The sequence below is a fragment of the Penicillium solitum genome (genome assembly GCF_028829755.1).
Source record: "Penicillium solitum strain IBT 25940 chromosome Unknown utg000009l_segment0_segment0, whole genome shotgun sequence".
NCBI classification, from domain to species: domain Eukaryota; kingdom Fungi; phylum Ascomycota; class Eurotiomycetes; order Eurotiales; family Aspergillaceae; genus Penicillium; species Penicillium solitum.
This window is the reverse complement of record NW_027072128.1, coordinates 2,447,858-2,462,141: the sequence shown is the minus strand read 5'-3', so window position 1 is coordinate 2,462,141 and position 14,284 is coordinate 2,447,858. Positions and strand designations below refer to the sequence as shown.

General features: G+C 53.5%; 4 protein-coding genes across 4 annotated transcripts; 2 read left to right on the top strand and 2 right to left on the bottom strand.

Annotated features, from left to right (window-relative positions):
* Positions 1-194: 194 nt before the first annotated feature.
* N7455_012024 (uncharacterized protein) lies at positions 195-7,093 on the top strand (the record flags this gene model as incomplete). Its single annotated transcript, XM_040953903.2, has 6 exons — positions 195-300; positions 598-714; positions 1,017-4,801; positions 4,953-5,189; positions 5,249-6,910; positions 6,980-7,093. The coding sequence occupies 6 exons, from the start codon at positions 195-197 to the stop codon at positions 7,091-7,093; spliced, it is 6,021 nt and encodes a 2,006-aa protein (XP_040815713.2).
* Positions 7,094-7,261: 168 nt separating this feature from the next.
* On the top strand, positions 7,262-9,551 carry N7455_012023 (putative MFS transporter; the record flags this gene model as incomplete). Its single annotated transcript, XM_040953785.2, has 3 exons — positions 7,262-7,330; positions 7,705-8,867; positions 8,936-9,551. 3 exons carry the CDS (start codon positions 7,262-7,264, stop codon positions 9,549-9,551), a joined length of 1,848 nt encoding a protein of 615 aa, XP_040815569.2.
* Positions 9,552-9,705: 154 nt separating this feature from the next.
* Positions 9,706-11,684, bottom strand: N7455_012022 (NADH-quinone oxidoreductase subunit NuoF). The gene is made up of 3 exons (XM_040953745.2): positions 11,352-11,684; positions 11,222-11,293; positions 9,706-11,149 (listed from the first exon to the last, which is right to left on the bottom strand). Exons 1-3 carry the CDS (start codon positions 11,607-11,609, stop codon positions 9,992-9,994), a joined length of 1,488 nt encoding a protein of 495 aa, XP_040815668.1. The 5' UTR covers positions 11,610-11,684; the 3' UTR covers positions 9,706-9,991.
* Positions 11,685-12,021: 337 nt separating this feature from the next.
* N7455_012021 (SET domain protein) lies at positions 12,022-14,268 on the bottom strand (the record flags this gene model as incomplete). The annotated part of the gene is made up of 4 exons (XM_040953861.2): positions 12,022-13,211; positions 13,291-13,550; positions 13,622-14,170; positions 14,252-14,268. The coding sequence occupies 4 exons, from the start codon at positions 14,266-14,268 to the stop codon at positions 12,022-12,024; spliced, it is 2,016 nt and encodes a 671-aa protein (XP_040815574.2).
* Between the last annotated feature and the right edge of the window lie 16 nt (positions 14,269-14,284).

Below are 14,284 nucleotides of genomic sequence, written 5' to 3'. Positions count from 1 at the left end.
GACCTTACCTAACACAAGTCTCCAGCCCTGGAGCAAACTTAACTCTTCCTTTTCTGTCGCGTCTTCTCCCTCTCTTCTTCATCCCCCCGCGCCCTCCTGCTCGCAATTCTCTTTTCTCTTAATCTGCACTCTCTCGAAACTGCGCGCAATCAACCTATGACTTCGTGAACACCCGACAAACTCCAACCGACATCATGTCTTTCGGATTTGGAGGGTTCGGCCAGAACAACCAAAGCAGCGGCTTTGGCACTGGTACTGGCTCTGGCTCTGGCTTCGGAGCTGGCACCAACACTGGTGGAGGTAGGTCTTTTCTGTTCCATTTTTCAGATGCCCCTTGTGTTTCCTGAGCCTATCCCCAACTTGTCCCCTCCTACTCATGTCCTCGGCTTTTCCCTATCTCGATAACCGGTGCTCCTAATTCCGACCCGCGATGGTGCCACGCGCAAGGCGAAAAATATCAACATACAACCTTCGCCGTGCGATCAAAAACCACCTGCGGACCATTTTGGATGCATTAGCGACACCACAACAAGATAAGGAATGCAAGGGCTTCTTCGAATCCAAGTCTCTCTGACCGCGATCCCCTCCGTCATCTAGGCTTTGGCTCGACAGCATCCCCGTTCGGAGGTGCCTCTACTGGAACTGCAGGCGCCTTCGGCGGTGGCGCTTCCAACACATCGACTGGCTTCGGATCTGGTTCCGGCACTGGCGGAGGTACGTGCTCAAGTTTGAGCTTCGCGCTGCTCTCTCGATTTTTCCTAGCGAGATCCCCCGTCGCATCACACAACCTTGCGATTCAGACGCTCCCGCACTGATCGCGCACGTGGAATATGTGGATTTGCTCTTCGGTCCCCCTGGATCGATCGCTCGTGGCCTTCTCCTGGAGTTGCCACTTACCTGCGACTTACCCACATTTTGGCCGACATGCACCCGAGGACCTCTCTTCATTAATCTGCACTTATTTGATCGCTCCATTGAAGGGTTGGCCATGTTTACTAACTTTTAATTTTCATTAGGATTCGGAACCAATACTACAGCCCAACAACCTAATTCCCTTTTCGGCAGCCAAACTCGCCCCGGTGGATTTGGCACTACCAACACTTCTAACAGCGGATCTCTCTTCGGAGGAGGTACTCAGACTGCTGGCACCACCGGCGGCTTCGGTACTGGTGGAGGATTCGGTTCTACCGGCACCACTGGCGGCTTTGGGGCCACTCCCGCTGCAGCCCCCACGGGTGGAAGCCTTTTCGGTGGCGCCAAGCCCGCGGGCTTTGGCACTTCGGCTACGGGCACTGGCGGATTCGGCACTAGCGGTGGCTTCGGATCTACTGCTGCCCCCACCACAACCCCCAGCACAGGCTTTGGTGGCTCAGGTACTGCCTTCCAAGGAGCTCTACCTAACTGCGAAGGTACTGGCGGCACCCCGTTCAGTCCCTGGAACGAGAAGGATACCAGCTCAGCCAACACCACGAACCACTACCAAAGCATTTGCTTTATGCAACCCTACAATAAATGGTCTTTCGAGGAGCTGCGCCTAGCGGATTACCAACAAGGTCGCCGTTTCGGCAACGGCAGTGGACAAGCCGGTGGGTTTGGCGCTCCTGCTTTCGGCAACGCCACCGCTGGTGGATTTGGTCAGCAAAACACTACAGCTACTCCTGGCGGCTTTGGCGCTAGCACCACTCCCTTTGGAGGGGCTGCCACAACTGCGCCAACCGGCTTCGGTGCAACCCAGACCGCAGGTGGATTCGGCTCCACTGGTTCTAACCCATTGTTCGGCGGAGCGGCCAAACCAGCAACTTCTTTATTCGGCGGTGGAACTACTCCTGCAGCTTCATCCGGAGGGCTCTTTGGTGGAGCCACACAGACCGCTGGTGGCTTTGGAAGCAACACCGCTACTGGAACTGGATCGGCTTTCGGCAACACCGGCGGGTCTATGTTCGGTGCCAACAACCAGCAACAGCAGAACAAGCCCGCATTTGGCGCCGCCGGTGCAACTGGCGGTAGCGCCTTTGGTGGTTTCGGTAATGCCCAAACAACTACTGCCGCGAATCCGTTCGGAGCTTCGACCGCCACAGCTTCACCCTTTGGTGGCGCAACTCAGCAGCCAGCAACAAGTGCCTTCGGTGGTTTCGGTGGTGCAACCCAACAGAACCAAGCTCAAACTCAACCCAAGTCATTGTTTGGCGGTGGTGGATTTGGCGCTGGCACCCAGCAACAGGGAACTGGCACAGGTTTGCTCGGTGGCGCGGCTGGCACTACTCCAGCTGCCGGATCCTCACTCTTCGGTGGAGCCCAGCAGCAGCCCCAGCAGGCGGGTAGCTCGCTCTTCGGTGGTCAGAATCAGCAGCAACCCCAGCAGGCAGGTAGCTCACTCTTCGGTGGTCAGAATCAGCAGCAACAAAAGCCGGGTGGTCTCTTCGGATCCACCCCAGCTCCCGCCCCTGGTGGTTTCTCTGGCTTCGGTGCCTCACAGCCCCAGCCAGCCGCTGGCGGCAGCAGCTTGTTCAACACACAGAACCAACAACAGCAGAAACCCGGTGGTCTCTTTTCCTCGACTACAGGAACTGGCGGCGGCATGTTCGGCGGTGGTCAAACCACCACAGGCCAGGGCGCCGGCTCTTCCCTCTTCGGTGGTCAAAGCCAGCAACCTCAGGCCGGTGGCCTAGGTGTCAGTGCTTTCGGCGCCTCAACGCCCGGACAACAGTCTCAGCCTACCCCTGGTAGCTTCCAAGCATCGCTCCTCGATGGAAACCCATATGGAAGCCAGTCCATCTTCTCTGGTCTTCCTGCCCCTGGTGGATCAGCTCCCGGTCCTCTTGCCACGCCACTGTCTTCCAGCATGAAGCAAAAGCAGCGAACTCCGTTGCCGGTCTACAGGATTACCCCCAACGCTGCCAATCGTCTGATTACCCCTCCGAAGCGTGGATACGGTTTCTCCTACTCTTCCTACGGCTCTCCCTCTGGCAACACTGGTACCCCATCTGGTCTTGGTAACAGCTTGTTGGGTGCTGGTGGCGGCAGTAACAGTCTCCGTGGTAGCGTCAATGGCAGCATTGGCCGTACCTTTAGCAAGAGTTACTCTACCAGCAACCTTCGCAAGACCTTCGACCCAGAGGCGGACAGCATTCTTTCTCCCGGTGCCCTGCAGGCTGGCAGCGTACGTGGTAGCAGCAACCTCAAGCGTCTCACCATCAACCGTGGTCTGAGAAACGAAATATTATCGACCTCTACTCGCACTTCCCCAGCCCCTCGTCTCACCAACGGAGAAGATGCTGCTCAGTCTGCCGACAAGCTGAAGAAAAAGGTTAGCTTCGACTCTAATACCAACGGCCTCAACGGCGCAGACCTTGTTCGCGTTGAAGCTCAAAGTCCCGAACCGTCTGCTGAGGAGCTTGGCTTCCTTCGCTCTGTGCGCAAGAGCGGTAGCCTCAACGGTTTCGATGCCACCGGGACTTCCGACCGTCCTGAGACGGAGTCTGTCCGCCGAGAGCTTGCTGTTGTCCCCGAAAGCGCGCCGCAAACAACCAACGGTGCTACCGTTAAGCGTCTCACATTCATCCCTGGCGGTGACCCACGGCCTGGTGAGTACTGGATGCAGCCTTCTCGTGCCGAGCTTGGCCGATTGAGCCGTGACCAACTCAGACAAGTCGTCGACTTTACCGTTGGACGTCAAAACTGTGGATCTGTCACTTTCAACGGCCCCGTTGATCTGACTTCCCTTGATCTGGACAACCTTTTCTCCAATGTTGTGGATATTGGTCTTCGCAAGATTACTGTCTACCCCGAGGAATCCGTCAAGCCTGCCCGAGGCAAAGGACTTAACGTGCCATCTACCCTCCGGATTGAGAACTCCTGGCCCCGTGGTAGAGATAAGAAGAGCAACTCCCCTGTCACTAGTGGTCCTCTGTTCGACAAACACATCGACCGTCTGCAGAAGGTTGGCGATACTGAGTTCGTTAACTACGAGACTGAGACTGGAACCTGGGTTTTCAAGGTGGCTCACTTCACTACATATGGCCTTGACTACGATGAAGAGGAAGGTGAGAGTCTTGACCAGAGCACCATGAGTGCCCAGGGCCCTGACCACCCTACCCCCAGGGCTCACTTCGACCAGTCCACGAATTTCGATCAGTCCACCACCTTCTCCATTGACGAGTCCTTCGTCGGTTCTATGATTGGTGTTGAAGATGATACATTCGATTTCAAGAAGCGCAAGCTGGTCCCTGGCTCTTTCGCCAACCAGGCCATGCCTGTGGAGGATGATTATTTTTCTGAGGGTGAATCCGAGTCTTTTTTAGAGGAAGGCTCCACGGGTTCGACTACTGAGAACGACGACGATGTCGTCACCGAGAGCCAACAGTCTGGCGATTCGGTAGTTGGATCAGATGAGGCAGATGAAATGGATATGGCGGGTGCCTTTCCGACTCCTCATCGCACCGTGGAGCGGGACGACTACCAGAGCACCAATGGTGATCTGGATACCACTTACCCTATCTCAAAACACTTCGGCAGTCCTGCAAGGCCTCAGCTTGATCTTAGTGGCGACTGGGCTGAGCAGCTGCAGCGCACCATCAGCCCTCGCAAGCAGAATCGTGATGCCTTGCGTGAAATGCAGGCGAACGCTTTCCTTGACCGCAACCTCGTGAACGATGAATCTCCCACGACCACTGCGACAGCCCCTGCAAAGAAAGGTTTCTCGAACAGCATTGATCTTATGAACTCTTTGTTTCAGCAGCCGCGCAAGCAAGCTCCCCCTTCTCCGCTAAAGGCTGCTAAGGCCCCCCCAAAGGGCTTTGAGGTTAGAACTCCTTTCTTATGTTCACACTGATTATCATTCCCTTTGTTTTCCTCTTGTGTCACTGCATCATGTACCTATGGAATTGCACACCACCTGTCAGATAGTTTACCAAATGCGATAACCTGAGCTAAAACCTTTTTCTTCCTTCCAGTGGCCCTACAACAAGCAACCTAAGACCTTTGCTGGCGATACAACACAAATGAGCGAATCTGACGCCGCTTTCCGTGACTCTTTCAAACCTCGCTGGGGTCCCATGGACTCCCTTGTCTGCGCGAAAAACGATATGGAGGACACAATATTGGGGGTGAACCAGACCTGGAAAGAAAGTTTCTCCGTTTTCAGCGAAGAGCGTGATATTGCAGTGATGACTTACAACCAATCTGGCGAGGTATGTTTAGTTGCTTTGTCTGTGTTGATTGTTGGCACTTGGTACTAATGATGATACAGGTCAAGGAAATGCTTGATGTCCAGCGACTTCAGTCCTCTATCCAGCGTGTTGACGGCACTCCTTTCGTTCGTATGGCTAAGGTCGACCTTTCGCAGTTCCCTCTTTCACCGTCTACCCGTTCCCAGTCGGAGGAAGAGCGCTTGGTTTGGCAGCTTCTCAACATTCTTTTTAATGACGATATTGAGGACGACATATCAGCGGGTGTACCGCCGCGTCTACGACAACAATTTGCACACCGGATCAAGAAGGACCGACTCTCACGTCTTTGGGAGGGTATCATTCGTGAAAAGCACTCCCAAAAGCTGGATCTGATTCGCTCCCCTGTGGAACGCGCCGTTCATCTGATTTGTTCACACCGAGTGGAGGAAGCTTGTAAGACACTGATCGAGTGTCAAAATCCCCATCTGGCGACTATAGTCGCACAGATTGGCCGCGATGCTACCTCCCAGGCCGACATCGCGAACCAGATCGATATTTGGCGTGAGACCAATGTCCTCTCAGAGATCACTGAACCCACGCGAGCCCTTTACGAACTTGTCGCAGGAAATGCTCTCCACAGCGAGGGCAAATCGGGCGGTGCGCTTGAAGACCGAGCCTCCACATTTAGCTTCACCGAACGCTTCGATCTAGATTGGTTCCAGGCGTTTGGTCTTCGTCTATGGTATTGCACTGCTGAAGATGAGCCAATTGAGGTGGCTGTTGCCAAGTTCCTTGAGGACTTGGCTTCCGGACAAGAACCCGCCTTCCCACACCCGTCGCACCAGGCCAGTACACATGCAGTCCTGCAGCCTGGCTCTGATACACTTGGCCGCGAATCTCCTCTTTGGGTTTTACTCAAGGCCTTCTCGGTGATTCAAGGCCGCGGCACCCAATCCATTCAATTCCCGGCATCTTTCCTTCCCGAATCCGTCTCCGGTGACCGCCTCTCCAACCGACTCTCCTTCCAGCTACACCACGTTCTCGCTGCGACCGTCGGACAAAACCAGGCCATCAAAATCGACCAACACAAAACCGACCAACTCGTCTGGGATTTCGCTTCTGAACTTAGTGCAGGTGGAAAACTCGACCAAGCACTATTCGTCCTACTGCACCTCTCCCAAGCCAACGACCGCAAGCGCGCCGTCCAAGAAACTCTCGCCCGGTTCGCCGCTCAACTCCCCGAGCCCTTCGCCGCCGACGGCTCCTCCCACCCCGCATGGCAATATTTCGTCACCGAGCTCCAGCTTCCCGAGGCCTGGATCTGGGTTGCCAAGGCCCTGCACGCTCGCGACATCGGCGATTCTGCCCGTGAGGTCGACTGTCTTATTCGCGGCAAGCACTGGAACGACGCCCACGCCACATTCTGTCGCATCGTCGGTCCAAGCACCATCATCGAAGGCGATTACCGTACCCTCGAGGCTCTGGTCTCCGGCTTCGGCGACGGGCCCGAGCGTAAAATGCGCGGCTGGTCTTCTGGCGGCGGTGTCTACGAAGATTTCCTCCGTTTGGTCAACTCCACTAGCGGCCGACGTGATCCAACTCGTCTGAACCGTTTGGTTAATGCTCTTGTTGCAATGGGTGATCGTATCCAGGGATCCAGTCTCGAAGGACTGGAGGAGCGTGTTGCGTTCAAGGAGATGAGCCGGGCTGTCGCCGGCTGGATTACGCACGAGGATGTTCATGTGAGTTCCCTTCTTCCTTTTCCGTTGATATATTGTTTTTGTTCATTGCTGACTTCTATCTTTCTACAGTCTGTTGAATCCTCCGCTGTCCTGGGTCTTCCCTTGACAGGCGATGCTCGTGTGTTGCAGACCGCAGAGATGAGCCGTCGGTACTACGGTGTCATCATGGCGGGTGGTTATTAAGTTTTTTTCAAGGAGATAAAGGAAATCATGTTCCAGTTTGCATATGTTCATTGTGGAATTAGCGGGCACTAACTATCCAAAGCCCAAGCACCTCTGATCTTTTTCTTTTGTTTTGCCTCTTTTTTTTTACTTTTTGCCCCCTGTGTTCTGTCCCCCAAATGATCTCAAATGGTTCCCATGACCTGTATTGTACTCTACCCTATTGCTGAAAAACTACTATTTGAACCAATTCATTCTGTCCTTTTATCTCTCTGGTGTAGACTTTGTAGCAGAATAGAGAAGGTATACTTCGTAGCCATACCTTCGCGATTACTTACAGCTCTGCTCATTCGTTGCAACCCTAAGTATGAGTAAAAGTCAAGCCGCCATGAGTCTACATATTCGATGGACGTTGATTTGATTCAGCAAAAAGATGAAAAGTACATATACGTATGTGTGGATGTGGGTGAATAGGAGAAGCGAGGTTGTGCAGAGGGAAAGTGCCTTCTATGCGGAAGGAGCTATACTTCGCTACTTTGCTACTTCTCTCCTCTTCTTCTCTTTTCTCTCCATGTCTCTCCTATTTATTTTATCCCGCTTGTTATACCTTATTCATCATGGAGCTCCAACAGATGCCAGAAGGAAGTCGTGACGGAAATACCCTGACATTACCTGGTCCCTTCGAGCACGTTCCGGTAGATCACAGCCTCAGGAGAGTCGACAGTGGATATGGCCCTGGTTTGACTGAAGTCCCCGCCGCAGCCCCAGCTACACATGCATCCCCCAGCGATGCCAACAATGTCCATAATCAGCCCGAAGCTGTTGTTGAGGGCTCAGGTCCGCCAGTTACAGAGCCACACATTGAGACCACACAAACAGGACCGGACGATTCCCAGCAATCGTTTTCGGCATTCAGCAAATACGAAAAGTTATTCATCGTGGTCATGGTGACTCTTGCTTCATTCTTCTCCCCTCTTTCCGGCCAAATCTACTACCCCGTCATGCCAACATTGGTACGGAACTACCACCTCACCCCGGAGCTGATCAACCTCTCAGTCACAACATATATGATCTTCCAAGGCCTGGCCCCGAGCTTCATGGGCACATTCGCCGACACTGGGGGAAGACGTCCAGCGTATATCATTGCGTTTGCAGTGTACACCGCTGCCAATATCGGGCTGGCGTTGCAGAACAGTTTCGCAGCGTTGCTTGTCCTCCGCTGTCTCCAGAGTGCAGGGAGCAGTGGCACCGTGGCCTTTGGGTATGGCGTTATAGCGGATATTGCGACTACAGCAGAGCGTGGGAAGTATATTGGCCCCATGGCAGCAGGTGTTATGGTTGCGCCTGCGCTGGGCCCTGTTATCGGTGGTCTTTTGGCCAAATTCCTCGGCTGGCGCAGTGTCTTCTGGTTCCTGGTCATCGTTAGTGGAGGATACTTGGTGTTTTATGTGCTGTCTATGCCAGAGACGGCGCGCAAGATTGTTGGTAATGGCCGTGCAGTACCAAATGAGTGGTGGCGCAGGTCGGTCATCCAATGGTGGTCGAAGAGGCAGGCACAGTCGGATGAGGAAGGGCAAAGCGCAGAAGGATCTCAGCAACAGTCCCCGCATACTAAGAGACTTAGGTTCCCGAATCCTCTCAGGTCCTTTGCCATTCTACTGGAATGGGATGCTTTAATCATCATCTCGTACGTCGGGATTGTGATGTTCTCGAATATCGCTCTGTTGACAAGCACTCCCAATATCTTTGGTCCCCTGTATGGATTCAACGAACTCCAGATTGGTCTCTGCTTTTTGTAAGTTTCAGTTTCTTCTTCTTTTATGATTCCCACCCAGGGTTCCATAGACTAACACAAACTTCCAGGCCCCTCGGAGTAAGCTCTTGCCTCGGCGCAGTCCTATATGGAAAGGTCATTGACTACAATTACAAGCGGATAGCCCAAAAACTCGGAGCCCCGGTAGACCGGAAGAAAGGGGACGACTTGCGCAATTTTCCAATCGAGCGCACTCGCCTGCAAACGGTATTCCCAGCAATGGCCATCGGCGTTGCGGCGTTCATCCCATATGGCTGGGTCCTGCAGCAAAGAGTACACTTAGCTGCCCCGCTAGTACTGCAGTTTATCATAGGATTCTGTTTCGTTGCATCCCTGAACTGCCTCAACACCCTTCTTGTCGACCTGTTCCCAGACAAGCCCGCCACAGCTGCGTCGGCATGCAATTTTGTTCGCTGCTGCCTTAGTGCTGTTGGGGCTGCTGTCATCAGCCAGATGTTGAGTGGCATGGGGTGGGGATGGTGCTTTGTTTTCCTGGGTTTGGTCATGGGTGTCGGAATGGGATTGCTCTGGGTTGAGAATGTGTATGGGATGGGTTGGAGAGAGAAGAGGTTGCTCAAGATCGAACGGAAGAAGATGGAGAAGGAGGCGAGAGCCGCTGAGATTCAGGTCGAGGAAAAGGCTGATGCTGTTGTCACGAGGAACTGACACTCGCCCAAACCAGTGAAGCAAAAGACGGGAGATGATGGTTGTACTATTCCGAGGCGTCAGACTTTGTTTTTACTGCATTCGATCGTCTATTATGAGTACAGGATTCACTTGATGGAAATGGAGAAAATGGGAATATGCTACATAGCCCGAATGAAGACATCAAATGCATCAAATTTGCTACCGACTGTACAATAAAGGGAAACCTAGGCGCGATAGAGGAACACGAGGGGATCGAGCAGAGTAAAGAAAAGAGAAACACCACCCTCCCCGGCCGGACCAGGCAAACAAGAAACAAAAGACATTACCGGCCAGGGAGAGGGAGATATAAAAGAGGTCTAGATGTGATAATCATCCCCGACCTGTTCCTGCTTCTTTTTGAGGGACAACAAAGGGAGAAAAGGGGTTGTAAATGGAAAAAGGAAAGGTGAGAGATGCGTTTACATGCCAGGGGAGATCAGCTTGCCCTCAGCACGGCTGTTGGGGTGCCAACCACCGGCGTAGGGGGCAGCGCCAAGCTCCTTCTCGTACTGGCGGATACGGGCCTCCAGCTCGGGGCGGAAGTGGCGGATCAGACCCTGGATGGGCCAAGCGAAGGCCTCACCCAGAGCACAGATGGTGTGACCCTCGACCTGCTTGGTGAGCTCCTGGAGCATGTCGATTTCGCGCTCGCGGGCATTTCCGGTCTCAAGACGCTGCATCATCTGCATGGTCCATTTGCTGCCCTCACGGCAGGGAGTGCACTGACCGCAAGACTCGTGCTTGTAGAAGGTAGACAGACGGGAGATGGCGCGGACGATATCTGTGGACTTGTCCATGACGATGACGGCAGCTGTACCCAGGCCGGTCTGGGAGTCCTTGAGGGCGTCGAAGTCCATGAGCTGGTTGTCGGCAACGGTCTTGGGGATGACGGGAGTAGATGAGCCACCGGGGATAACGGCGAGCAGGTTGTCCCAACCACCGCGAACACCTCCACAGTGCTTCTCGATCAGCTCGCGCAGCGAGATGGACATCTCCTCCTCGACTGTGACGGGGTTGTTGACGTGACCGGAGATACAGAAAAGCTTGGTACCGGCGTTACGCTCACGACCGAAGGAAGAGAACCAGCTGGCACCACGGCGCATGATGGTCGGTGTGACAGCAACGGTCTCGACGTTGGTGACTGTGCTGGGGCAACCGAACAGACCGACTGCGGCGGGGAAGGGAGGCTTGAGACGGGGCTTGCCGGCCTTACCCTCAATGGACTCGATGAGCGAGGTCTCCTCACCACAAATGTAGGCACCCATTCCTCGGTGAATGTACACGTCGAAGTCGTATCCGGAACCGCAGGCATTCTTGCCGATCAGGCCAGCCGCATAGGCCTCGTTGATAGCGTTCTGGAGAACAGTAGCTTCGTGGTAGAACTCGCCACGGATGTAGATGTAGGCGGCGTTGGCGTTCATAGCACGACCCACCACCAAGCAACCCTCGATCAGCTTCTGGGGGTCCTTGCGCATGATCTCTCGGTCCTTGCAAGTACCGGGCTCACCCTCATCTGCATTGACAACCAGATAACGGGGGCGAGGGTCCTTGTCCCAATCCTTGAAGTTCATGAACGACTGTCGAGTAGCGGGTCAGCCCGGGTATCCCAAAACATTCGTGTTCGTCCGAATTGCGTATAAACCACTTACGTATTTCAATCCTGAAGGGAAACCAGCACCACCACGGCCACGGAGGCCAGATGCCTTGATCTCTGAGATGAGCTATTCATGGCATTAGCAATTGGTAATTCCCCAGCCCGTCAATTGTGCGACAACCCACCCAATCATCACCCTTCAAAATCATATCCTTGGTCCGGTACCAGTCACCATATTTCATTGATGACTTCAAGTCCGCTCCATGGTGTCCGTAAAGGTTGGTGAAGATCCGATCTTGGTCCTTAAGTCCGCCATAGTGCTTCACGGGAGGCGCCTCCGACACAGATGCGAAGGAGCGGGCGGCCGCCCCCTGGGCGCGGAGGGAGCGGGTCGAGAGGTGGGAGAGGGAGGAGGTGGAGGGAGCCGCCGCTCTGGATATCATGATGACGGCGGGGGTGACAATGCGTGGTGAGGGTCAAAGGGTCGTGGAGAAGGAGGGAAGGGAGTCGTGGAGCTCACGGCAATTCCTGCGCTTGCTGAATGATCCGCCTTTGGGCGCAATATGATTGGGTGGTAATACTTCACGTGATTAAGTTGCTGAGTAAGGACTTCTGATTGGGTCATGACGGCCTCAAGTATGTTGTATCACGTGATATATATACATGGCCGCTTTAAGTGGCCTGTTTCTCTAGCATGTGTTCGAATTGCACTTTTCAGTGAATTCTCATGGCTATATCTTCTGTCATTTCTCGTGTTGTTTCGTCTTCAACTCACGAGGGCTAAGGTAATGGACACAAAGCAAGCAGGCTGGACCGTAAATAACTCTTTCATTTCCATCTCTACTTTCTCTTTATTTACTCTTGTGGTACATAGAGACATGCCTGCTTCAACATAGACAGTGATCCCTTCATCTTGAGGATCTCAAATGGCTCAAGAGGGATCATCACCATTTCCGAGCCTGCCACTGTCCATGCCCATTGAAGCCACTCTGAGTCCAGCCACCCACTACCCTCGGAAAGCCAATCAACTCCATCACCGGATGCCCACGAGCTTGGTTGTTCCGCCTTAGTGTATTCTTGGAACTGGCGAAGTGTTTCACTGGCTTCATCCACGCCAGAAGGCCGAGGGTATTGCTCAAGCAGGAAAGTAAACCATCGGTTGAGACGCGGTGACAAACTTTGTCGTGCCTCTGGCGAATTATATGTTGCAACAAGCAAGCAAATAACCGTTGCAAACATAGTCTGTGGATCGGTGGATATACTCGGGACGGCCTGGCTCGCCACTCCGAGGGCGTGCTGGAAGCATGTCTGAGCTGGCTCCTGCATTTCAGCCGGGAGAAGGCCGAAAAGCTCGCCTAATCTGAACAGCTCACCATTTTTGGTGATGAGTGACGGACGCTCCAGGATGCGCACTCGGATCCGGGACATGACATCTTCTGAGAGAAGGCCGGCCGGGACGCGTGCCATTAGTTCATATAGGAGGACCTTCGTATCCTCCCAACTTTCACCACGCTTGTGTTCCCTGCCACGCGCGATTGTCCAAGTAGCGATAACCAAGGCAGCCTGATCTAATGTTATCAGTCCATTGCGGTAGATTTGGGAGTGTGTCTGGTTCAGAGTGGTTGGTTGCAAAGGCAGATGCTCCGCACTGGCTTTCAGGTTTGTGGCATGTGCCATGAGCTCAAAGCTAATCTGAGCGAGAGCAGCATAGATACTATGGCCGTTTCCATATCCTGGGGGAATGCGAATAGAGTCCTCGGTTATCTCAAGCAATTTACGCTCACGTGTGTTGGATTCCATAACCGTCAATGCGTTGAACAATGCCGGTGAGAAGATCGAGTGCTCCATCTTTGTTTCGGGGGCCAGTAGTGGGTAAAAAGGATTGAAGATGTAATAGTGGTCCTCGATATTCTCGGCAACCCGAGGGAACAGTTCTAGCTGGCGAGCCTTGGCTTCGCCGAGCGGGCTGTCGGGCTTCACACCCAGGTGAACAATTCGATAATCGGTTGGGTTGCCGGCAATGCAGAATCCATAGTTTATCAACACTATGTTATAGTCAGTCTTTGTGGTGATTCAGACGTTTGAAGGGATTTGATATCATGCCATAGCAAACCCAATACGTACATTGTTCATTATTACGAGGGCCATAATTGTTGGAAATTTCCTGGCCTGCTGAGTGATCTTCAAGCACAAGAAGGCCAATATCCTTATCACCCGCTCGCCACTCAACCTTTGCCATTGGTCGATGGTTTGGAAGGTCAATGAGTGGAAGCAGCGCGGAGACTCCATCCTCTGGAAGATCGTCAGGCTGAACCGCCCCAGATAGAACCTTGGCCGAGAATGCTCGGGAGGTAATGATAGTTGAAGCCCAGAGATACAGCTCCCTGCATACAAATCAGCATAATGTTTCCTCGGGCTGGATAAAAGGGACAGAATAACAGAATCCCATACTCACCACGTATACTGCTCACAATCCGGGTATCCAATTTCCCCCAATTGAAGATAGCCCGAATCATACTTCTCCTCCCATATCTTAATCCTCTCAACGGCAGCCTCAGGAATGCCAGTACCCTGAATCCAATCTACATCCTCCTCACCAAAGAACAAAGGGGTGGTCAGCTGACCCGGCTGAGGCAGGGTACGAAGATACGGATACCAGAATCCCTCGGCGCCCCGTAGATATTGGCCCATGAGGAAGAAGGCAAAAGTCTCCTCCGGGCCGACCTGATCGATCCATGTCCGCGGGAGGTCAACACCGTGTTTGGGGAATGAGCCCCGTGGTGACTCGTAGCCAATGGCATTGTACCAGGACATTGACAACTCAATTGGAGTGTTGATCACCCGGGTCTCTTTCGGGATGGCTTCTGGCCAGTCTGCTTTCACTTGCAAGTGCACGCCGCGCGAGGCGTCTTGTGCGATGCGCACGCTCTTGTCGATCGTGCCACCATGCTGGATAAACCAGTTCAGTAGATCTGTATGGCCTATTAGACTTGGATCGACTTGTCTGTTTTATTTGTGTTAGATCTGTTTTAATATTCCTGGGTTGCAAATACCTGGGAATGACGTATCTCCAGACTGCACTTACTCGGAGGAAGCTGCCATTTTTGAAGCAGGTGGA